The sequence below is a fragment of the Spodoptera frugiperda genome, chromosome 27 (genome assembly GCF_023101765.2).
Source record: "Spodoptera frugiperda isolate SF20-4 chromosome 27, AGI-APGP_CSIRO_Sfru_2.0, whole genome shotgun sequence".
Lineage (NCBI taxonomy): Eukaryota > Metazoa > Arthropoda > Insecta > Lepidoptera > Noctuidae > Spodoptera > Spodoptera frugiperda.
The window spans coordinates 3,389,185-3,414,243 of NC_064238.1; the positions used below are offsets into that span (position 1 = coordinate 3,389,185).

Genomic DNA, 25,059 nt, shown 5'->3' on the forward strand with positions numbered 1-25,059 from the left:
ACATCAACAACTAAAAAGTGCAATACAACTTGGTAATTTCTAGAAAGAAAACAGAAACACCGCTAGTAAACATCAGTATCACGACTAATTATGTTACCGCATATATATCGTTGACAATAAAGACTTCTGGAAGAATTATTAAATCTGTTTTATTATTTTTATACAACCCTAATTATTTATAATAGAAAAATTTAAGTAACTAAAACAAAACACATTAAAAGTTCACAATTTGACCTAATATTACATAGCAAACAGCGCCATCTGTGAACATTCTAACTTCAAATTTTGTTCCTACAGATGGCGCTGATATCGACAAAAACACGAGATAACAGAATGCTCTATCTCTTTCTTTTCAAATATGGCGGCATTCGGGAGCTAGGGCAGGTACTAAGTGTATATGTGTTTGTGTATACGTGTATAAAATTTCATGTTTGACCACTCTGGACACGCACACATACAAAGAAAACCGGGTGAATGCGGGGCAAGGGGAGTAACGTCCGTGAAGTTGTGTCAGCATATGCGCAAACGAGGTGCGCATTCGTCGCGTGCGTTGTCGGGATTCTTTGTGCCATTCTTCGCATACCAATAAGAGTATATTCTTTAAATTTACTCCTAAATTGACATTTAATCAAAATTCGTCCCTTCACTTCATCTTCGGCCTCCATAATAGGTGAGTAAAAATTATTTTTGACACAATTTTCATACAATCAAGTCAAGATATAAGTGATTTTTATTAGGGAATGTCAACAATGCGATCGCGATCCTGCAATATTTTACATAGTTGTCGTGTTTGCTTCGCTGCGACTTCCGGTCGCTCGGGTGTCGGCATTTCGCGATGTAAACATTATCTAGTTTTAGGATTCAGCTGCATTTAGGCAAGCTGTCGGGAATGAAGTGTGCTCAAGGTGCTTTTGTGTTGTTAAATTCGCTTGAGTGTGCTTACTGGGATGGCGCAATTTTCGAAAGACGCGGTATGGTATCGTTCGCCTGCGATACACTTCAGTCGCGTTGGTGGCTGCATGCGATTTGACGTATTCTGCGCGCAGTGATGTCACTTGTCAGCTTATTTTATGAAATGTCAAACGTTTTACATGTAACGCGCGAGTGAATAGTAAACAAATTGACAGTGAAATTGATATCGATGCTGTGAAATTAAATACGAGTGACATGGACTGTTATTACTCGAAATTTTATCCAAGGCGTGAGTATTTATTGAAAATAATTTGTAAATAAACAAGAAAATTCCTTACATACTTTCGTCCATTCCTAACATAGTTTGGTAAAGTTTTTGCATAAATTAAATATTTTGTGAAAAATCAAACGTGGATAGTTAAATTAATTGATTTCGTTATTTTTAATGATTATTTAACGTGGTTTTAATAGTGGGTTAATAGTTCGCGCCTTCGTTTTTGGAAAATTATTAAATTATTTTGGAGTGATACGCGGACGGCACGTCTTTACCTAAGGACATAATTATTAATTACTTAGATATAAATTATTAACAGATAATTACATGACCTACGTTTACATGAGTAATATTTTTTTCACATAAATGCCTTTATAAAATGTATATTTTTTAATATTTTACCGTAGTAAAAAAAATGTTTTTATAATTTGATTAAAACCGTTAGTGCTGTTCATAGGTTTTTTTTTTATAAATAAATTATTATTTATAGTTCACTTTTTTTTTGTAGCGGGAATACCTACGCGTTTTTTTTTTAATAGTTTTCTTTTAAGTTTAATTTTGTAATTAGATAAGTAGATACAGGCATTAATTAATTTTATTGTTGAAGTGCGGTACCTAATATTAATATACAATATATTTATATCAAAATATTATATTTAAATTAAAATTTGTAGTTAACGTAACGTTTATGGCTTTATTACAAATATTATACTTACTTAAAAATGTTTTTTTATAAATCTTCATTGCAAGAAATTCTATTTAAGTTCATTACAAATGTTTGCAATCAATTAAACTAGGATATTCTGTGATAGTTTTACGATTAGCTAGTAATGTAAATAACTATTTACATAGATTAACAAACAGTATAACAAAGTCAACAATTCAACTATAAAAAGTTAGGTAAAAAAAAGTTAAACATTAAGGATAAACCACACTGTAATTTTTAAACTTGTAAACTCTACCTTATTTCCTCCTAAAAAAGAAACGCATGACCGTTTTTCGCGGCAATAGCTGACATTACAAGTTTGGCTTAAAAAAAACAATCGGAAACGCGTTAATTCAAACATAATCGTCCCTGTAAAATGTGCAAAAATACTCTTATTACTTATTGAACAAACAAATCAGTGATTGAAACTGTAAGTGCTGCGTAAGTATATAGTTTTGTCGAGATCGCTTCACTTACAGTATCTGTCGGACTCTCGAATGGGTGCCAAGAGTTATTTTGGTCAATATGGTTGATGTTTTTATTGCGCGTCGCGACGCGGGCAAAGCCGACAACTTGCGAGCTGCACGACAAGCAATAAGACGTGTAAACTGCTGACGCTTCAGGCCCTCACGCCGCGTCGCATCTAATGGCCGATTCACAACGATTTATCACGTATTCCGTCTTAGGGAAATTGAATTTGGAATCGTTTGCCCCTTTCGTAGACGGTTATTATGCCTTGATTAAACTTTTTATTTTATACACTTTCACACATCACAATAAAACTCTTGTATTACCCGTTTCATGTTTGTTAAAGTACGATAAACTGTGGCATAGTGTTGTAACATTAATGCAAAGCTAATTGGTGTACAGTTGATGCACTCTCCGGATGCTGTAATCGTATAGCCCTGCCCATACACTTACACAAACTCGTATTGTATTACAATGTTCAGAGAAGAAAGAACTAAATATTAATTAGGTACGTTATTATCGAAGTGACACCGGTGCTGTGTCAAAATATGCTTTATAAATACTAACTGACGTGCTTAAACAACATTAACATTGTCATGTCATGTTAAAATTGTTTTTTTGTGACGGGGAAAGAAAAGTTAATAGATAAATAAAGTTCCGACGGCAATCAAACTCGCGACAGTGTAATATGTAATAAATAAGTACCTTATATGTAAAATGTAATAGGTTTACACAAATCAAACTCAATAGAATAACAACTAAACACATACAATATTAAAATAATACTTAACTTTTTACTTTAAAAACTGAAATGTATGGATGTGTTAAAAATATTTCGTACCGGCAATACAATATATTACAGTAATTTATTAACAAATCATAAGAGAATGTTATTTTAATTAGCGGTAAATTTGTTTTAAATTCCGACTGTTTTCAACACGATTATGAAAATAAACTTATAAATGGTAATTTAAGATAGAGTTAGAGTTAACCAATAATGACTGTCAAATGAATAATTCAACAACGAAATTACTAGTTATTTTAAAACGTTAAATAACAAATTTCTACTATAAAAATCTAAATCAACAACAAAATTACTAGTTTATAACGTTAAATAACAAATTTCTACTAAATAAATATAAATATAGTATCAGTTAAAATTTTTGAAATAACAAAATTAATATATGTTTAAACTTTCCAAAGTCTCGAAATAAATCGACCGAATACTTGCTGAGTCACTCAGATAATATACCTATACCTACAATATACATAATAACCAACATAAATCATATTAGGTAACTACTAAAATACCTAATCGACGGTAGAGTAATAATATATTACATACATCCTCTAGCAACAAGAAAATTTAACACAAAACTAATATTAATTTAAAATTATCCGTTACTCGGAAATATTAAGTCACAGTACTGAGTCATTTCTACGCATTTAATAATAATACTTAACTTACAACAAAGCAAAAATATGAAAAAGAATTAGATAACAGCTTATGAGTCATTGACTCGTTATTCTTAAATATTAGGTGTGTCTATTGAACCTTTACATGGGAAAAAAGGTAAATAATAGAGGGTTAAATGGTTATCTAGATACGGTTTTCTTACTTTTATTGGCATAAAAAATAACACACTTTAATTTAGAACGAGCACCTAGGTTCACTGACGGACAGACTAACAGATTATTATTTATTTCTTTATTTGTTGACATTTTAAAAGTACCTATTTATGGTTTAATTGGAATAAATGAATTGACTTTGCCTTTGTATTTTTACGGTATTTGTTATATCTATAACAAACGTTGTAATATTTGTAACGTACCGTTACGTTTTATCTGACTGCACAATTAACGATGAGAACTAAATACAAATACAAATTATTATTATTCTTCACATAATTATTGTGTAACAGTTACCCACCCATTCATTCTTAAAATTTCAATAAAGTCATAAAATAATATCTATAGTTACCGCTATTGAAAGGCGCCCATGACTCCAGAAGCGGTCGGTTATTGCTACCTGCTCTAATGACCTGCGGGTGGTTCACTCCCTTTAATCCCCAAAAAATCTCTCTAACCACGAAATATTTCATTCAATGTTGTGTGACAGACTAAGGGCACAAACACAGGTGCATTGATCGTATATTCGTTGTATCGTTTTCTTCCGAATCTTTTCATACCAAGTAATTGATTCTATACGTTCGAGTATAACTTTGACGTTACCGTTGCGAATCCGAATGGACTTAGCAGAACTTGCTTCGGGCCCGTCGGCTGTGTGAACAATTATCGTTTTGATATACCTAATACCCACACAGTTTTTGACAAAACCCGTCGGATTAATACCATATAAGCACATAACGTTACTTATACTGCCGTCAAACAAAACGGCGTCAAAAATAAAACTGTGAAACTGTTAGGCTTTATATTTAAGAAGATAAAGGTTTGTTCACTCTTTGTTATAATGTGCGAATAAACAGTAAAGTTTGTGGTATTATTTAGAATGTGATTTATAAGAACTATCTGAACGTCTTGTTAGTTATTCTAGTGTTCACACTTAGAGGTTTCGGACACCGGATCCCAAACCGAGACAAGATCAAAACTATTGATACGTTAACAAGTTCTCATTAACAGAACTTTGTGGCCTGCTTAAGGACTATTATAACATAGTCCGATAAATATGTGATCTCTGTTTTCTTGTTGTAGTTTAATAAAAACTAAAATAAAGTGTTCGTTCAACACCTAAAAGTCTTTCTACAAAAGTTTTGCGGAACTGAAAGCCGGCTGACAATTTCATAACAACTGTTACGCCAGGTCTATTTAGATTTGTACGATTCTTTTCCAAGTATTCAAGTGTCACTCAACTGTATCACTACCATGTTTCGAAAAGTATTTCTGGCTCCAATCGTACATACCCCTTTAACGTGACAAAGACTTGTGATATTCAACGGCATCTGCAAAAATAACTTTCAAACTGTCTTTCTTCTAAAGTTTATTTCTGATAAATCTGTGCCATAAACTTCAAATTTTGAATTAGTGTGTCTTCATTATAACAGCTGGTTCTGGAGTGCCGACTTATAATCGTCAATCATGAAATGGACTCATAAAGACCCTGTTATCATTTTTAAAATTTTATCAGAAGAGCTTTTTAAAATAAATACAACAACAATTCAGTTGCCAATTTCTTTTAAATGAAAGTCCTCATAACGCTCGAGATTTTCAGTGAAATTGTTTATTTTTATATTGTTCATTTTGCCTTTTAAATGACATACAGAGATTGAGTCATGGAGAATGTTAGCGTTAAAAATTTCACAGCACCGCCTGGAGATATGATTGCGACGAGTGTCCAGTAGCCTCGCTCTATTCTCGGACTCCTATTTGTGGATTACTCTCGCGTGAAACTACCAACTCTGTCCAGGCGCAACAAACTGTAACTTCCAAGTAATAGAGTCCAAATTCAGTTCCATTGACTCGCTTCATCCGACCTTCTCAAACGACAAGAGGATTGAAGCGAAAGGACCCACTCCTTGCCTCTTATTTATCTTAATTTCGCTCTCCAAAGAAGTGACAAATGAGGATTATGGCTGTGTGAAATCGGTGTCACTTGTACTTTTGTATAACGCTTTCCAGAAATGTTTACGTGCGTAATTAATATGACAATATTAACGATGTACGACGTACATGTTGGTGATTTTCCCTGCGTTGTCACGTTGTTAGAAAATATAAGATGAAAACATAGGTTATTAACGTAATAAATGTCACGTTTAACGTAGGTGATATAATAAAATATAATGCGGCTCAGTTGGCAAATAAGAAAGATTTTTAGCGCAAGCAGAACACGGAATGATCTGGTGGTACACATTTATTTATTAGAGCCAACGAGACGGATCGATTGTTGTTAAATGCGCAACCAGATAAACCAGTTTCAAATGGATTTAATTCCCTTGAGAAAGATCTCAAATTATGTCTATTGCTTTATGGCATAGCGAAATTTGAATAAAATTCATATATTTGTTCGGTTCACATTTACTGTTGATGTCGCTGCGATCGACATTAAGCCTGAATGAATATTGAACATGTATTTTAATCAAGACTTCGTAGTGTCGTCGTTCTGTGATATAATAATTGAAAGTTTGATGTTATTAGATTATTTAATATTTATTTTTCAACTACATGATCGGCTGGACTCGACTGAATCGGTTTCAAGCAATAGTTTAAACTTTTCGAGGAAAGTTAATGTTAGAGAAGCGTGCAGTGACAGGCCAAATCACAATACATTAAGTAAAATGTACCAAATTAAAAAATCAAACAGTGTAGTATCTACAATAAGGAAAAAGCTAGTCTGCTCCTTGCTTAGTAACTATGTAATATATGAACCATTAAATAATATTTGGCACAGAAATCAAGACAAAGAGAAAAGTTTAGTGTTCCCGGGCTTTTAAATATTTTTTATTAAATACGATGAAAAGTTCCAATCATAAATTGAATTTTATTTCATTCGACTAGATGAAAATTCCTGTGCTTTGGCATATGAAAACATTATTCAATTTTAGATTGTTCCAACGAAATCACAGCGCAGTGAACAAATAATTCTCTCGATCGAGTGCACTACATATTGCAGGTAGAATTCGATATGAAGCTCACTTTGAGTTCACTTGTTAAACTATCGTTATAGTTGGAATTGTTCCCGGAGCGCGCTCCGGGTCGGTCTTGGCGATTTAATTAAACTTGTTATTTGTACGTTTTATTTCGCAATTGGGCCCGTGTTCGCTTTGATTGTCTGTCGGCTTGTGAGAGAACCGACCTTTTGTCTTGTACAAATTTGTAGTTTTAGCGTAGTTTCCGATTGAATTTGCTCCAAAGTCTATTACAACAAAGTGTGCAGAATACCCGACGACTATTTATTCTGAAGCGAATAAGCGATGGACGCTTACACTGTTACTGTACACTCATCTTTCACTGTTCGAGTTCATTATTATGTATTGTGTTTCCTCGTTATATTCTCAGAAGTTGGCTACAAATTTATTATTAGAACATCGATTAAACTGGCAAGCATAGAAGATATTTTATGAAAATGACAAACGCTATTTTCATTATTCATCGATGTTATGTATATTCTAAAGCTGTGCTACACACAATTGGTTTTGGTTTACAATATCGGTACTATTGTATCATCAGGAACTAGGAAGAATCTCCAGTGCTTGCGGCACAAAAATAGCCATCGGAACTTTTAGCGTTCGTTACTCCTCTCCAACTCTCCACAGTAGTACGCGAAAAAAAAACTTTTTGACAAAAATGTTCGTTTGCAAATTGCTCCGGTCTAATGGAAATATCGGATCGGAGCAGATGTCGAACTGAACAATTAGAAGTTTTTGTGTTGCTTCATTAGCGACGCGGACGGACAGAGAGCCGACGCAACATCCGACTGTACCGTGCTGTTTAAATCTAAACGAAACATTCTAATTTATCAACCTAATTAGGAAAGGGAACTTGTTTATTTTAGCAGGTGACTTTAATTAATTTCCCACTGGTTCTCTTTGAATCAAAATTCTTCGTAACTACCTACATACTTCGCTTACTGAAATCGTTCATTATAGCAGTAACACCGTTGACATTATGAAATAATTAATGAGCTAAATGGTATACTACACACGAATTGATTTTAACTACAAACTTAACCAGATGAAAGATACATAATTTATCACCGTGTATTTACTTTAATTATCGTTTATAATATAACGCAATTGACTCGTAGCAATTTTCAATCAAGCAGGTTCGATTTATACTTTTATTTTAGTACGCTTAAAAGTAGGGTTGACTCGCTCTCTGAACCCTCGAACAAAGTCACCCGTTCGCCGACCGTTTTTTTTCTGTCGCTCACCCCTACGCAATGTAGCGTGTCAATTTATTCATCGTATTTTATGGGTAATCTTGTGCCGGCTTTGAGGAATACATATCTCCATCCAAATGACTCCATTCATTATTATGACAACAAAAAAGTATATCAAAGTTTCTTGCGTAATAGAAACTTTTTTAATGTTACGCTCATTGAATTGTAGTTCGAAAGAACAATCAAAATCGAAGTGTGAGCAGGTGCTTACCTTTTTCGGTTTATTTATAGCGTGATGTTTATATGCGTCGTTTAGCACCAGTTTGTTTTTAACAATGTCACAATCATAAATAATGCAGTGGACAAACCAGGTGTGGTAGGTAGGAACATGATTGTAATATATTGATTTTCACATGCCGCTGCCGCCCCGTAATATATCCAGCCCTGTCGTCCGAAACACCGCGTTTTGTAATTTAAACAATATTATCTCCAATTTATCCGGCAGCGCTACATTTTATTACTAAAAGGTAAAACTGAATTCTGCCAAATACACATAACAATTTCGGTTTACCAAACCAAATAATTAATCCGTAATTAATTCCCCAATTTATATCTACAATTAAAGCCCAGTCCGCAAATATTTGAATGTGTCTATTCAAAATATTTCGTCGACCATTAATTTATGTCTATTTACAGTAGCGAATCCAGTAAATCAGATATTTTATTAGTGGAAGTCGACTCGTATGATTTGTATTCAACGTGGAGTTGAGTGTTTAGCCACCGCGGCACAGCGCGGTACCGCTCGACGCTCCACGCTCTCCGCTCGGAAGATTGATGTAGCGCCGCTCCTGCCGGCTACGGCGACCAGTGCGGCTGTCGCACGATAAATTAAAACCAACTCACATTAGAGACCGTATATTAAAACTCACTATCATCCTGCTCATTCCTAAATGGAAGTCCTTTGCAAGAAAAGGATGGAAAGATCGACGATACTACAGGACCGCTTTTTTGTTATTCCACGACGAGACTAACCGTTAACAGTAACTTTGTTCCTATAATGATGGCCTAAGTAAAGATGTTCCGTCTACAATGGACAGAGAAACTTTGTTTTGTAGCTGACTCATAGAAAAGTTCCAATTTGTTAGTCTCATTACTAGGAGTTTAACTATTTTCTTACAGGTCTCTTGTGCATACAACTTTTGCATTTGTATAAGTAGTTTTTGTTAGCCAATTAATGGAAACCGTAAATTATTATGAGCCACGCAGTGTCTCGCAACCTCATTAAATACACCATGGATACAAGTATTTCTTACTTATTTAGGTTAAAAATTATGTGTAGCAACAAGTATGCGAGTGAAGCGATCTGACCAGATTACTCGGTCGGCCATCGCGTATCTGCAATCGGTAAATGGTTACTTTAAGTCTCGATATGCCAAGTATTCCCCATGGAATGTCACCGTCGCCATGCTGCACTTATATGTGCTCGACGGACTGAATTTTTTCTTATCGCAAATGCATTTTCTGCAAGTTTTCAATGCGAACGACGGCGACGTGGTCGCGGCCCCGCACTCATACTTAGCCGTGTCGCCAGCTTCTTGTGATTTTACTTTATACACATCGGCTAATTAATTTCGTGGAATTTGTGAACAATTCCAATTATTCTTATTTATTATAAAGGTTATAATAAATTTTCCACTCTGCTGACATAAAACCTGTTGTTTTGATTTAAATACTAGGTATCCGCCGAGATTATGCCAAAATCCATGGTGCATGACCGGGTCTCACCTCTGAGGCGTGGAGTTTATTTTTTATAGTTTGAAGATATCGTAATTCCCGGCGAGAGTGGGTATTAAGCGGCGGGCGGTAATAACCCGGTCGGCTCCCGTAATCCATCACGGGCGCTGCAATCGTCCCGCTGTCAGTCTATTCCGGGATGCTCCGTTTTCGCTAATGATTCCTCGCCGCCGTGAGATCACGCGACATTTACAAAGGCCGATTGCGCCGACGATTTGTATCACAAAACGCTACTTCATCTCGTTCTTGCGGCGGTGTTTTTATTTTTCCGCGCACATAGTTGCAGTTTTAACAAAGCTCGCTTTATGCGTTTCGCATAAAGCTGCCCACATATGCGACATCGCGTTCCACACGAGAGAGTTTATAATTTATTTGCGTCGCAGTTTTCTGGCGACGATTTTCCCACAGGGGCGGCGTCTCAAACGAGCCGCGCCCGCCCTTTATGTGGTTTTTTGTAGCGGCACAAAATGCCCGGTGGAAAACATTCAGTGATAACTGGTAACAATCGCAGCCGCCCGGATGCTCCCTCCATTCCGCGCATACCTCGCTGGACCTCGACTGATGCTTTTTCATCTAGCACCGCTCGCGCTCAACGAACGCTCTTGAGACTCGCGGCTCGCCACAACATCAAATTATATATCTAGTATATCTTTTTTATAACATTTGTGTTTAACTCATTCATTATCATATTTACCAATATAGGGTCCTATTTTGATTTGTTTAACTGTCATAACTGTTTATACAATCACCGTGATAACCGTTTCGTCATAAAAAGTAATAATTTTAAACTGCATATTATTCTGAAAACACTGAAAATTCATGTAGAACTATCGCTTTTTCGTTTTATTGTAAAATGGTCTAACAAGTGAGGGAAACAATTATACCTTGCAATATTATATGTAAATACAAGTAATGGGTGTTAGGTAATTAATGAGTGATTTCAACATAATAAACTAATGTTGGTCTAATACCAAGAGAGTTGAGAGCGGCGGCAGGCGGCGGCGCGGCAGTTCATTAGCGGAGGCGCGCTTCAGTCTCGCGTATTTCATTGTTCCATTGTTTTATTTCCCTCTGTCCGGTGCTTACTGAGAGATATACAGCCCCAGCCAACTCCACAACTCTGACACCTGTAACCACCACTATTTCACTTATTTTCACCAAACTCTTAGCTAATATTAAATTACCTTCTCGTCATACCCCATACTCTCTGTAAAATGTTAATAACCGATTAGGTATTCCACGAAATTCATGGAATCGTAACGTTTCATGCCTCGCTCTAGCACACGTTTTTATTTATGTCCTATTGTTTCTTAATCGCCGCTCCAGATTTGATATCGCGATAAGTTACTGTTAAAAGCATAAGTTTATTAAGTAAAGCGGTAAGGTCGCCGGTAGTTTTTCTCAACCAAAAAGCGTAGCCGTCAGATCTGAAGCCCGATTTCTGTTATCTTTCCGTTCGATCGCACATCGACAGACATTACTGCGTTGTTGAGAACCAAAGATGTCGATTTTTCAAACCGTAAACTAGTGTTATTGATATGCGACTTTAAATAAGAATACCCTGTCCGCCTACATGCTTCATTACGATTTCAAGAGCGCTTTTGTAATGAGTAAATGTTAGTAAGTAAATGTCGTGTTTTGGAAAGTTAATCTCTTGAAAGGATGTGACATGTTCCGTGTTGCGAGCAGCTAGACGATCATAATTAGTCTTAATTTTTCAATGTTTTAGTGTATTGAGCGAAGGCGTGACGCGGCTGCCGCACAGATCTCACGCTAGATGTATTGCCGTTCCAGTTAACTGACAATAAATCGTATGTTTAGCGACGCGGTGACTTGTATAATTAACAATAGCGGCATTATACGCGATTTCCAAACTAAGCGACGCAACGCAGATCGTTTGTCACGACGTAAATTGCGATTTATGAGGATTATCTATTCTTTGACACTGTAAATCGGTCTGTACGGAAAATACAATAACCGCGAAAACTTGTAATCTCATTGTACCCACCTACCCGCCATACTGTTTACGGCCTGACACACAATAATAATTCAATATTCATAAACCATGTGCTATTTGACACTATATCTACATAATTTATCTTCTTTTAGTTGTTCTTTCTACTCTTTCCTCTCAATAGTCGGCATTTTGTCTTCTTTTACCGGTCTACTCTATCAAACATCATATTATGAAAAACTTAATTTCATAACATCATTATCTTATTAAAAATCTTTATATAATTACGTTGAAAACATATGTAGAGCACACAACCACCACACATACATACACACAGTACGAATTTAATTTTATATTCCTTTGTGTTTGTTATTCAACTCACTGGTTTATTACTTAATAAATTCACTGAATCCTGAAAATTCCTTCCGCTCGCAGTAACATGTAGCTGTAGCATCGACCACAAACAGTACAGCTCATAAATAAGCCATTGCTATTTAGCTAACAATCGAGCTCCGATGGGCATTTGGTCAGATTCCGAGGCAGGCAGCCGTGGCAGCCACGTGTGCTCGCCTCCGCATGCCTCGGCCCGAATATGCAGCCCTTGCAACATGAATTTTGGCCCCTATGCCGAATATTCCATGCACATCGGACACAAATAATGCTGGAGAATTATGTGACAGAGGTGAAATCGACCGTCGGTTGTGTCGATAACCATTTCATGTCGCACACTCGGACCTAGCTCTGATGTAGATTATGTGCGGTTATTGATTATTGTTAATAACTGGGAATTGTACACTCGCCACCGAAATGTTCAGAGATTTCGGGTTTCACCGTAACGTTGCGGCCAGTGTGCATGAACCACACCAGATAGAGTGGAAATTCAAAATTCTATTTCAAAAGTGAAAAATGAAACCGAAACGCAGCTTTGTGTTACGAAGTTACAAGGGAAAGCAATTTTTGGTCGCGAAAATAAAAGGAACGACTACGAGTCGCGAGTAATTTTCACATTGTAGTCTCTAAAGGTTGGTTTTAATACACTTTAGTGCAAAATGGATAATAAATATAATTGTGGAGATAGGCATCAGTTAGAGACATTGCCTTGCGACTGTACCTATTTACTGCACGCACGTTCTGTTATTATTACGTACATTCTGCGGTCTATATAATTCGTATATCCAAATTAATCAGTGTGATTACTGAATCATTTACGCTAGGTACGTTGTGGGGCAATGAGCACTTTGTTGGCTGTTAAGCGTTTACATTTCCCGTTTTGGACTTAACATTAGTAAAAACTTTATTTTAATTTGTTTGTACTCTTCTGAGAGGAAAACATTTATAAAATAAGTTAATATATGTTTTGTTAAAGCTTAAACCAAAGAAAAAACTGTCCATACGTCAGATTTTTTTGCTACAGTTTGAATGGAAAACTACTCTACTAAGAAACGTAAATTAAGGAAAGAGTTTATAAGGAAAATTGAGCAGAAATCAGAAGGATCTTAAGATATTATATTTAAATTAATTTAACATGATGGAAAACATGAGATGAGAGAAAAGAAGTATAGGATTTGTTGAAGATAGACATCTATTCGTATATTTTTACTTAACCAATCCTAGGATACTTCAATCGGTGTACAGTTTAAATCAATAATATAAGTAATATAATAGTGTATCAGAATATTGATAAGCTAATAACTCATTACGAATTATTATATTATTGGAGAGATAATTTACCCTAACTTTAATCGCGGTTTAACTTAAACATTCCGTATTCTTGAAATAAGACATGCATATTAACACGGAAAGGTCTTGCAGACTAGCAATTCGATGTGATCATGGGTTTTTTGAATCTGTAAATCCTCTTTATACCTACTTATTTTTTATACTAATTTAAGTTTAACTTTATACTAATTTAAGACCTGACAGACATTTTAAAATATTGTTTGACACTGTTCCATCGCATTGATTGGCATTTATCCCTTTTATGATATTTTTTTCAAAATGTTTTTGTTGTTAAACTTTACTTTATGTTGTTATCGTTTTAGGTAAGTGACAAATGGAAAGTTTGCGGTGATCAATAGACGCGATGCATCCAGCAGGGTACTACGCGAATCTTGGTAAGATAGTTCAAATTCAAAATTATCTACGACATTATAATAATGCCTATAAATAAAACATACTATTGTTCATTCATTGTGAAACAATTATACTTTCTAAAGTGATTTGGAGAAACGGAACAGGATCATTCATGTTTTATGAATGTAAAGAGCGGAGTATTACGTTACGACGCTTGAATGAATAAACTTGTCCCGTAGGAATCTATGTACAGTTAAGTGATACTAGAGATAGTGTCATATTGTATAACAACTTATATTATTTCGGTGGCTCGTTTTTGTGTTCCAAATTGATAAAAAATCTAGCTGATATTTGCAAGAACCAACAATTTCCAGTACGAGAGTTCGCTGATACATATTGTACACAATTCTTATCAGCTTATAATTTTCGTAGAATCTGATAATGTGGTTACATTATTAGCGATGATTTAAGATAACGGATTTATTTATTAATTTCTACAATAACATTGCGATACTAAGGGTGCTATGTAGCTATACTACGAAGATGTAATAGCTAAGCTGTGAAACTATGTGATCGTTCCCACTGATGCTAAGCTATGTAGCTGTGCGAGGAAGATGAGCAGCTTGACTACGAGTATACGATGTATCGATAGTAGTGAAGCCATCCATAGCACACACCCGTAACAGGCATCCATAGCACGTATAAAAAACATAGCTTAGCTAAGTCCGTTTCCACCAGTGCTATGCTATGTGTACCAATAAATATGTAACAACGTAGCATAGCGCATCTCTAGTGGAAAAGCAACCTTACTTTCGACTTTATTGGTTAACTGTGAACAAAACATAGGTCGATTAGTCATTTGTTCACCTTCGAAATTTAATCGGGACCGATAAATTTGTCGGTAGCGCGTGTATCTTCGAATTACTCATTGAAAGCAGGAAGGAAAGATTAGATACTTGCTTATTTTTGTTACACAATATCACGATACTATTTTACTGTAGAATTCCTAACATATTTTCTTATTTTTCTTACAATATTTCCTTTACTGACTAATGGAAACATTGGATACTTTAAAGCTGGTATCTAACGAAATTGTTACACGCATTACGTGTAGTAATTTCCATTTGATTAGGAGATAATTACATAAATTAGCAAGATGGTTCTCAGCATAATTTGATTAACACAATCAGTAGTGACAAAGGCTCATTACTGAGACCATTGATTAATTACCAACAACTTGTAGAAAGTTAAACCGAAGTAGACTTTATATTATTGTTGTTTAAATCTTGATTTCATCATCATCATCAGCAGCTTGTGACAGTCCATTGGCAGAGTACGAGTCTCCTCTACATAAGGTTGCAAATCGCAGTGAAAAGTTTTAAGATTATTAGAGAGCATTCCTCGCTGTTTCTGTCAAAGGTTGCGATACCCGCGGAAAGACTAGGGGTGTTGGTACAAATGTATTCTATTCTACTATCACCATATGGTGAACAATCCACAGTCCATCCATCCAAATAGAAAACAAAAAAGAGGTTCTCGTTAGTTTTATTAACATAATCTAATTCCCGTAACGTAACATAATTCTGTTCAATGCATAATTAATTCATTTCATTTTCAATCTAAGGAGTTGTATTGTATATCTAAGGCTTAGATAAACCTCTAAAGAGATGGGATACTACATCGTTTCGCTTTGCTTTCCGCAAGCAATTTTACACTAGTCGAAGTTGTATCTCTGTTACTCCTTTCATGAATTAATGGTTCAATTACAAACCAGCCACCTTTATGAAAAGCTATAATCATAAAGGCTAAAGAAAGTGCTATACGATTTGAAAATTGATATTTCTTGAAGTTTCTCTTATCAATTTAGAATAATGACACGTACTTAAATACCAATAAAAAATAGGGCATGTCTGTTATTATTATTGTTATGCAATATCACAGAAAAACACTATTAAATAAAACATTTGCGTCAAACTACCCATAAATTAGATTTGAGCATTTAACACAGTAATAGAGAGGTAGTTTATGCTTCCATTTACATTTTTAATATTGACTTTTAATGATTAGCAACAGTGTTTAAAAACAAAAACCAGTTTGGTGATAATTTAATACATATAAGTTGCATTTGCTAAAGCTTCCAAATTAGCTAAAAACGTATTTATATCCTCCCACATAGATATGTAATCCAAGATAATATTCACTTTAGTATTTCTAATAACATAGTTCTCGCTGAATCTGTTTTCATCGGCTTTGATTCACAAATTCATTCTGATAAATCAACACACGAAACGTATTTACGGTATGATATTTAATACACATGCATCTCTATCCATTAGTTATGTAATTGAAACGATGAAAGCCTTTGTAGTAAAAATATCTGGTTGTGTCGACTACCATGTAAATATTGGCTATCTCCATTTGTAGTCCGTGTACACGGCTCGAAATACAAATAGGCCCTCTCTAATTCGCTGTAGTCAGGTTGTTTGTAACGAAGCGGGAGTCGGAAGGCTCGATTGATTGGCCAATTTATACACCACTAATACCCTCGATTGCCAAACTGTTTAGGGCAACACGCTTATTTAGCTAATTTAAAATTAATAGCTCTCCTCTTCGATTAACGTTTTAGTTTGAACACCAGTTTCTATACACTTGTTTGGTGGAAAAGCTTGTTTTTGTTTAGTTATGGTTTAAAAGCCTTATTTGGGCATTTGATGATTGGTAAAAATAACAAATGAGAAGTCGAATGTTTGTATTTTCATATTATTCTTGAGGTTTAAAGCTTCAAGAAATCGTTTCGAGTATTCAAGTAGATTCACCCGAGCATTACTTTGAACACGGCAGATAATTTTTTAAACAGCATGCTGTCGTCTTGTCTAGTGATTAATGAACTGATTAGACTCGAGGTGGGGAGGTACCTACCGGTTCTCACAATATTGTAATAAGGATAATAACATTTATGTGTTTGTGTAGTGTCGGTCACGGGAAGTCCTGAGTTTCTGACGATGTAGAGGAAATTGTAACCACACATTAAGTAGTAAATAAATAAGACATCCAGTTCTTGATTCGCATTTTCTTAATTGGTTGTGTAAACCAACCGGCATTATCTGATCACTTCATCAATTAGATTTGCCAGCCGTCTTTATAGTCCGGTCAGTACCAATAATTTGCAGCATAACTAATCTATGAAGAAAGTCTGATTCAACCTACTTTCGTTCTTTAGTCTTCGAAGTAGCTTCGAAAACTTATTAGATGTTTATATTTCTTTAAATAAGTAAAACGAATGAATTAATTGTTATTTATTGTGTGCTAATGCCAATTAATTAATGCTACCGTTGTTTACTGTGACTAATTCTTTCATAGAAATAACGTTTTCTTGGTAATTGGTTTTCCGGCTTCAGTTTCGTCAATGTAACAACGGGTATAAGTGTTTTCCTGACGTCCTAGGGAAATGTCGGGCGTCACAGGGCGCTCGGCGCTGGCGCATAGGAACATGGAGCACCGCCCCAGTTGCCGTAGGCGCACATGCGTTCGCATCAACGCTAGAAACGTCGACTTTATCGCTAAGAATAACCATAAAAGTATGATTTATAAACGTCGCCTCACCGTTGGCTCGTGTAATAAAACCGTCGCATTGTGCCATGTGCGGCTGAATCGTGCCGTTTCTATCGAACGCGCCTTATTTATGCATAAAAATGTTTTCATTTGTGTCCACCAGTAATTTTCACATAAAATACTTTATTCATCCCCCGACAAGTAGTGGGTAATCAAAGTTTGAATAAATCACGTATATTTGTTAGTGAATACCGGTGTTGGTGATGATCGTATTATATGTTACTGTACGAGTATTTATGTTATACATGCCGATAAATGACATGGAAACTTATTCAATAACAATCCATTTATGCTAATCCTTTGAGCTATTGAGAATGTTTAAAGAGTATTAACATATAATGTGATAGTTTACGTCACACATTTCATCTTATTTTCTCTTTTATTAAGTAGACGATGAATCAAGTGGTAAAATTTATTACATACAAAATGATATGTAAACAAAGTCGATATTTATTTTATAAAAATAAGTATTAGGTAGTTGATTATCCAATCAACTTAATCTATGCCTAGATATCCGTGAGCACCCAAATCTTATCAGTATTTTGTATACCAACCTATTAGCTGTGTAAGAATAATCGGCGCCATACACTAACTGCACGTAAGATTTGATAATCCGATTAACACATAAATAAGAGAGCGAGGAGCCACGTCCCGAGGTGGGTCCACCTGACTTAATATTTATCTGACGCGCTGACCTCGGCTCCTTTAACAAGCGTTAATAATGAAAAGTCGGGAAGTGTAGCGGATGCAGAGAGTGCAGCGTGCAGCGCGCACTCCGCTTCGGACGCCTTCACCGCCCGCGACGTGACATAACATGCTGAGCCCCGCCCACGCCCTCTCGCTCACTCTCCAACCGTGCGAGCGAGACACCAACACACCCTCCGTCGAAGCCTCCGCGCCACACTGTTTCTAAGAAAAGCCAACTGTTATTATCGGCCGCGGATTGTTCTCGACCTCTCGCCGCTTTATTTCGCTCCTCTCATGAATGAATCTCAGCGCCCGCAGGTGCGCACCCTCGAGCGCTAAATTTCGACAGCAATTACTCATTTCTAAAATTGTACGTATAGTTGCACGCCAATTTCCAGCACGCCACATGATAATTTCCAGTGGCTGATGCTGCTACGCTTTCGTATAATTTGAGGGACTCCACAGGAAGTTGCTATTTGGAAGCGCTTTCGTTTTATTTTGATTAGCCTCTTCTTGATTTTTGCTGTCAATCAGCCTACACTGTTTCACGAATGGATAAATGGCCGCCGGATCAGCCATCAATCAGACAGCTATTGGCACCGATACACGCGATAATTTCGGCGTCTGCGAGGAGATTTAGAGATTGCTGCCAATGATTGTATAATCGTATTACAATGGTACTTACTAATAAACACTTTACATGTATAATAAAATTAAATCAAATCAATTCCAATTGCTGAAAATTGGATTAATGAACTGTACTTATTAAGGCTTCATTTAAAGAAACCAATATTTAACCTTGTCGCTTTTCTCCGTATTGTTTAATGATCTGACTGAAAAAATTAATGAAAAACGAAAACATTTAGAAACTGCATTGCTGAAATACCTTAAGATAAATCTAATAACAACGGCTCGAGTATTGTCATTGAATCAATTTAAATCCACCATGACAAAAGTTGTCATTTAACTGTGTTAATAGAACAACAAGTACGATGAATAATTGCGTCACCGGTGCACCGTCAACCGTCGGCAACCGCATTTACCATTTACTAGTTACTGGTTCTTTCCTCATCTCTCCTATCAGCAGTACTAGTATCCTCCATAAACTTACGGGCCTTTAGCAAATCTAAGTGTGAATCATTAATTGTCAGTAATTAAAAATTATTACCCTGATAAAAGAAAGGTGTGGAAGTAATATCTAGTAAAGAGATGTTGTTAGCATAATAATAAAAGGCTCTCTGGCTTTGGTGTTAAGGCTATGATTGGCGCCGTTTCGGCACTGGAAGTGGCCAAACCGGTTGCCGCACAGGCTGGTAACAGTAGCCTTAACGATTGTTGGACCACGATCAAATTATACCTTGTTCCGATTTGTATGCAACTGAGCCTAGCCACCGCGTCTCACAGATACGACACACACTGCATCTGTTGCATTCACTTATATTACAACATTAGGAAGTACATTGTCTACAACATTGCTATCGTTAAATAAGTTATTCGTGATGAGCACATGTCGTACCTAGTACCTATTTTTACGTAAATATTGAAGCATGTAGGCAAAGATAATTAATGCCATCTTTGTGTAGCATCTCTGTGTGCCTTATTAGTCATACAGCAATGTGACTTAGATAAATTTGCTAACGTGGAAATTCCGAGCCTATAGGTAAACATTATTTAAATATTATTATTTTGCAATTATGTTTTCCTTGTTGGCTTCTTATTATGTAGAAAAAAATGCTGATATTTTCGGAATAACAGTTAAAGAATAAATACAAACTACGAACTAAAATAAATTATACAACTAAGCTAACACAATTGAGATAATAAATCTGTAGCATCGCAATCTAATAACAATACTAACGCAGACAAGTTGGAAGATAGTGGAAGGAATCAGCCAACCAATTTGCATGTTTTCCTATAGACCGCTTACGTTGCCAACTAGCCGTGACGTCAACACTACTACACAATTATCGGCAACCTATTATCATTAAAAATAGACCCATTAACGTTAAAGGCACCGTTGTACTTTTTTGACGGGCAAACACGCTGATGTAAGTGATTAGGATTTACTATTGAATATTTTTAAATGTTTGCTAATATCGATAAATTACAGACTGGGACATTAGCAGTGACTACGACTGTCCCAGATTTGGCACGTGTCGGTTCTGTGATGTGTTCTAACGACTTACATTCGACAACAATATCGAAAATATCAATTTAAACGTCAACATTGATATATAATTTTATTAACACGTTAGGAGCGTGCATTTTCTCTGTGTATAACGTTGAGGCAAAAACGTAATGATTCACCGAGACGCGATCATTTCCACCGAGTCGGAAAATTCCTGTAATCGTGTAGCTCTAGACTTTCTTCAGCGATCACTGCACCGATTGATAATCACACGCGAAACACGTGTTGATATGCCGCCGACGTTTTAGCATACAATATCGCTACCATCTATTCAATATTAACTGGTTTTATGCAGTTTTTTTTTTTGTATTTCGCAGAACAGTGTTCATAACACAAGCTTGTATGATACAACCTTTTCATTAGATGAGATAACTGCGGTGCTGACGGGATGCCTAGTGGGTCCGCGTTTTATTAGCTAACTTACGTCTGTAGAACATTCCTAACAAACGTTTTATCGTCGTTAAGATAAGAGCACCGAAGTAGTGGTGACATCACCACGACACAGACCATGTCTTGATAAAGAAAGTGTTCAGTAGGTAACCTTTACTTGATAAGATAAAGAACAAAATCTGCTAATTCACTATAATAGGAATGGTTTTAAAGCAGGGCGGGAAAGTTATCGAGACTGGTCTGTGACTAATTACGATAACAACCATTAATCGAGAAGCAGACGAAGGCCAGTTTAACAAAATCCTAATTGTAAAACAGTTTCAAGACTGATAAAAATAAAAAGCTGTAATGTACGACTTCCCCGAGTTTGTGAACGGCAGCTTTACTAAAGCGAAGTCTACTTGGCACAGACAAGAGAATATCGGATCGAAACTCGAAATCACAAACCTGTTTTCTGAAATCTGTTGTCCTTATCTGGTACACAGCAATGCATATTTCTGTTCTCTCTCAGTGAGTCACCGTTTCTACGTATCACACCGACCAGTCTCTACGCACTTCATGGCCACTCGTTCGACTTCGTCACGCTTTGGCTGCTATGACTGGTCAGTTAATGCGACAATAAATTAATGTCCAATGTAATAAGTAAATAGATTTCTTACAAAAAAAGAAAACTGATTGTATATTTCCGCTCTTACATTTCGAAATCAAGCTCAATAGCCGGCGCATATTCATTGGTTAAATTGACACGAGCTCTTAATTTAAAGCTGCAATTCAATAACATTTGCTGTAGTCAGGGTAGTGGACGTTATTAAATGTCCACTCCATTAATTACGAAAATATTGATTTTAATATTTTAGCGTACTCGTAATGGGATCAGGAAATGCGATCATGTTTTATAGGAAATCAGCTGCCGAAATATACGACATGATTTCCGAACTGCATACGATAATTCAAAATTTTTAAATATCTTCGTTTTTATCGTCATCACTTCCAAAAGCGTCTCCCAGGTGAAAGGACTTTTTATTTGTCATCAAGCCAACGAGATTAAGACAGCAATTTACAACATTTTAAACGTTTATTTACCATTTGGCGTGTTCTCATATAAACATTCTCGATCCCGAAGTGGACTTTATTTAAAACTTTCTTCAACGGATACTGTCTTCATTACTTTGAAATGTGTATCAATTGAGATCTGCTCAGTTTTAATAGCTTTTGTCCTTTATTTACCTGTTGATCCTTAAAACCCATTCTGAAATGGCCCATTAACAAAGCTCATCGATCAATTCTTCTTCCTGACCTTACCACACTGCGGGTATAAAATAATTCCATAGCAGTAGTGTACGGTAAAATAGCAAGTATGATGCAATGTCACTAGTTTGGCTAGTTCGGCATTGAGTCAAATCATGGTCAAAGTCAGCCTATTAGATATGTATTGATAATGAATCATTTGTTTATTGATACAACGAGTGGCGCCGAACATGGTGTACGCTCGGAGGTGTAGAAAGAGAAAGGAAACTTATTCAAAAGTAGGTAATGTTTTTGCTGTTCTTGCTGTGTGTTGCGGCAACGGCAGGCGCATGCGCGTGATTCATCGGCGCGTGGGCAGAGCTTATTGTGTTCACCAAGTATCTATTCACACTAGATAACTTTGACTTTTTCTTTCGCCTTGATCCTCGAACAAACTTACTATCGTTTTTGTTGACGAATAATAATATAAATTACAGTTATGTGTACATACTTTTTAATGGTGCGGTTTCATTTTCGTTTAATTGTTTTCACGCTGAATAGCTGAACTATTTCCAAATAAACACAATAGCGGAAAAGTCCATTGAATAGAATTTGAAAACAGTGCTTCATTAAAACTTCATTGTTATGTTATATCTCATAGTGTTATTTACCTTTCACCGCGTGTCGAGTCCTCTTCGTGAGGCGGTTACGGATCTTTTTATATTAAATTAAAACAGTTCCTTTAGCTCTACCTGCTCTGTTTACAGAGGTGTTCTTATACTATTTGTTCAATTTTACTAGTGGATTGTGCCTCTTTATCTCTTCTTTAACTAGGTATTTTGTTCCTTATCTTCCGTCATCATACACAGTGGACATTCAGACATCTGTTGTTATTTCTTTTGAAATGCTTTATTTATTTTTAATGAATACTGCTTAAAGAATATGCCTCATAAAATAAACAGATAAGTATGTCGTTTTGTTCGTAGGCATAAGGAAACATTTATCTATAAACTATGCTAATGTAGTCTGTAAATACAAGAACATATGTTTAATTATTGTAAATAATTGTAATTGTTCGCTGCAAAAAATGTGCGGAATGAAAACGGCAAGTGAATTGCGAGTTGCTATTTAACCTGACCTTTTATAGTTCGATACACATAGCGCTGACGATGCTGATTGCGATGTCGCAAACGTGAGCATTGTGCGGCGCCGGCGCACACGACACGACCGAGCACCGAGCACCGAGCTTTCTCACCGTGGCATTGTAATAGATCCGTTCACTTGAGACCTCTACGCAAATATTGTACTTTATCGCTTTACACTACTTTAATATCACAATAATTGTACGTAATATGACCACTTTTATGGAGGCAGCTAAATTAAATCTGTCGTTAAATATAATTTGTTTCGTGAAACTCAGAAGTTATTGTGGAGCCTATAAACTGCAGAACTAACGGCATGCATACGCTTTACATAATTATTTTGCCAATATATTATTATATTATTTACCAAACTACATTTTAATCAACCGGTTTTACCTACATATATGTTGAAAAGGCTTATGCTATTATTTTTGAGATATATTTTTTATTTGAAATGGAACTAGATTTACAATTAAATTAGTATTCTTTCTATTAAAACTATCTATGTGATAATTTATTATAGGCATAAAATCAGATGTCTAAGAGCATAATCTACATAATTAAAACTATTTATGTGACTTCTGAAGCTGGTATTTTGAGGAAAAATAAATATGAACCTGCATAAAATTTCAAAGCTTCGAGTTGGCAACAAGTTTGTTAGAATTTAACCAGAAAGTTTAGTCCTAAAAAGTTTTCAAATGATGACATATTTAGAGAGATGTAACAAATAAGATTTTGCACTAAATTTATTTATTTTCATCTATGTACTACTATTATAATACACATAATTTAATTCTGGTTATTACTTGCATCCGAAGGTTGAACGCCGCAAACTTTTTACAGCATTTTTATTAGTGTGTGTAAATTTTTACTTTTATTAAGCTATCAGTTTCAATTAATAACTGTACTTATTAAGGTTTTTAGTTTGTTCAAAGTCAATCTTTGCAATCATAAGTATAAAAGTTTGATATTATATTTCTTTTTCCTACAAATAGGAGACTGGAAAATTATTTGGTCTAGATTATTTTCCTTTGAACACGTGGTTTGTCAGAAAGCTAGTTTTAGCATGTCTACTTTTATTTTAGCATCTAGATGCTCGTCGTAAGTATGTAAATGATGTGGTCCGATGGCCTTTAATAGACCTCCAAAATATAAGGAAAAGTCAACAAACCTTTATCTAATAATAATATCATTTTCGACCACTATGGAAATTACGTTTTAACGCAGTCTTAGGATCTTTAGGCCTTTTTAGTATATAATTTCGCTTTTTTTACTGTAACGTGACTATCAATCACATAATTTCTTCTTTTTTTAATTTATTTAATCGTTCTTAAACCAGTTTTAGAATCCTCGCAGTGTTTTTAGCCTACAAACTAACAGTAAATTGGGAAATAAATCGACATAAGTAAGTCTTGTCTTTAATGAAAAGATCATCTAAAAAGAAGATTATCTACAAAATAAACAGTAAGGTATAAAACAATGAATCTGAAATTAAAACTTCTAGGCGCCACTCCGGTGTAGACATAAAAGAAAATAGTCCTTTCAAAGCGTTCTCCGATCTATTTATACATGTCCCTTCATTTTGATTTTATAGCAGACGTTGTTCTGTTATATTCTAAAATCGGATACGAGTTAGTTCTCATCATGGGAGTTGGGAAATGAAGAATAAATATCAGGAATCACCTGTTAATACAGTTCTCAAGAGTTAGTTCACCCAACACTAAACTTGCTGGTAGTAACCACTACAAGTAATTACTTCAAGTAATTAATGCTTTGATCACTTCCAGGTAATCTCT

The 25,059-nt window shown here is 35.5% G+C and overlaps 2 protein-coding genes across 5 annotated transcripts in view; both read left to right on the plus strand.

Annotated features, from left to right (window-relative positions):
* The first annotated feature begins 867 nt into the window (after positions 1 to 867).
* LOC118263333 (protein scalloped) overlaps positions 868 to 25,059 on the plus strand; it is a 56,935-nt gene continuing 32,743 nt past the window's right edge. The window contains exons 1-2 of one of the 4 annotated variants that reach the window (XM_035575255.2): positions 870 to 1,201; positions 13,987 to 14,058. In XM_035575255.2, coding sequence (XP_035431148.1) covers positions 14,028 to 14,058 — 31 coding nt within the window. In that variant the 5' untranslated portion in view covers positions 870 to 1,201; positions 13,987 to 14,027. Of the gene's footprint in view, positions 1,202 to 13,986; positions 14,059 to 25,059 lie in introns of all 4 variants that reach the window. The other 3 variants (XM_035575254.2, XM_035575256.2, XM_035575257.2) reach the window with 3 other exon arrangements.
* Positions 4,548 to 25,059, plus strand: part of LOC118263330 (zinc transporter 1) — a 93,026-nt gene continuing 72,514 nt past the window's right edge. The window contains exon 1 of the mRNA XM_050705351.1: positions 4,548 to 4,552. The gene's annotated coding sequence lies outside the window, so the exon portion shown is untranslated. The remainder of the gene's footprint in view (positions 4,553 to 25,059) is intronic.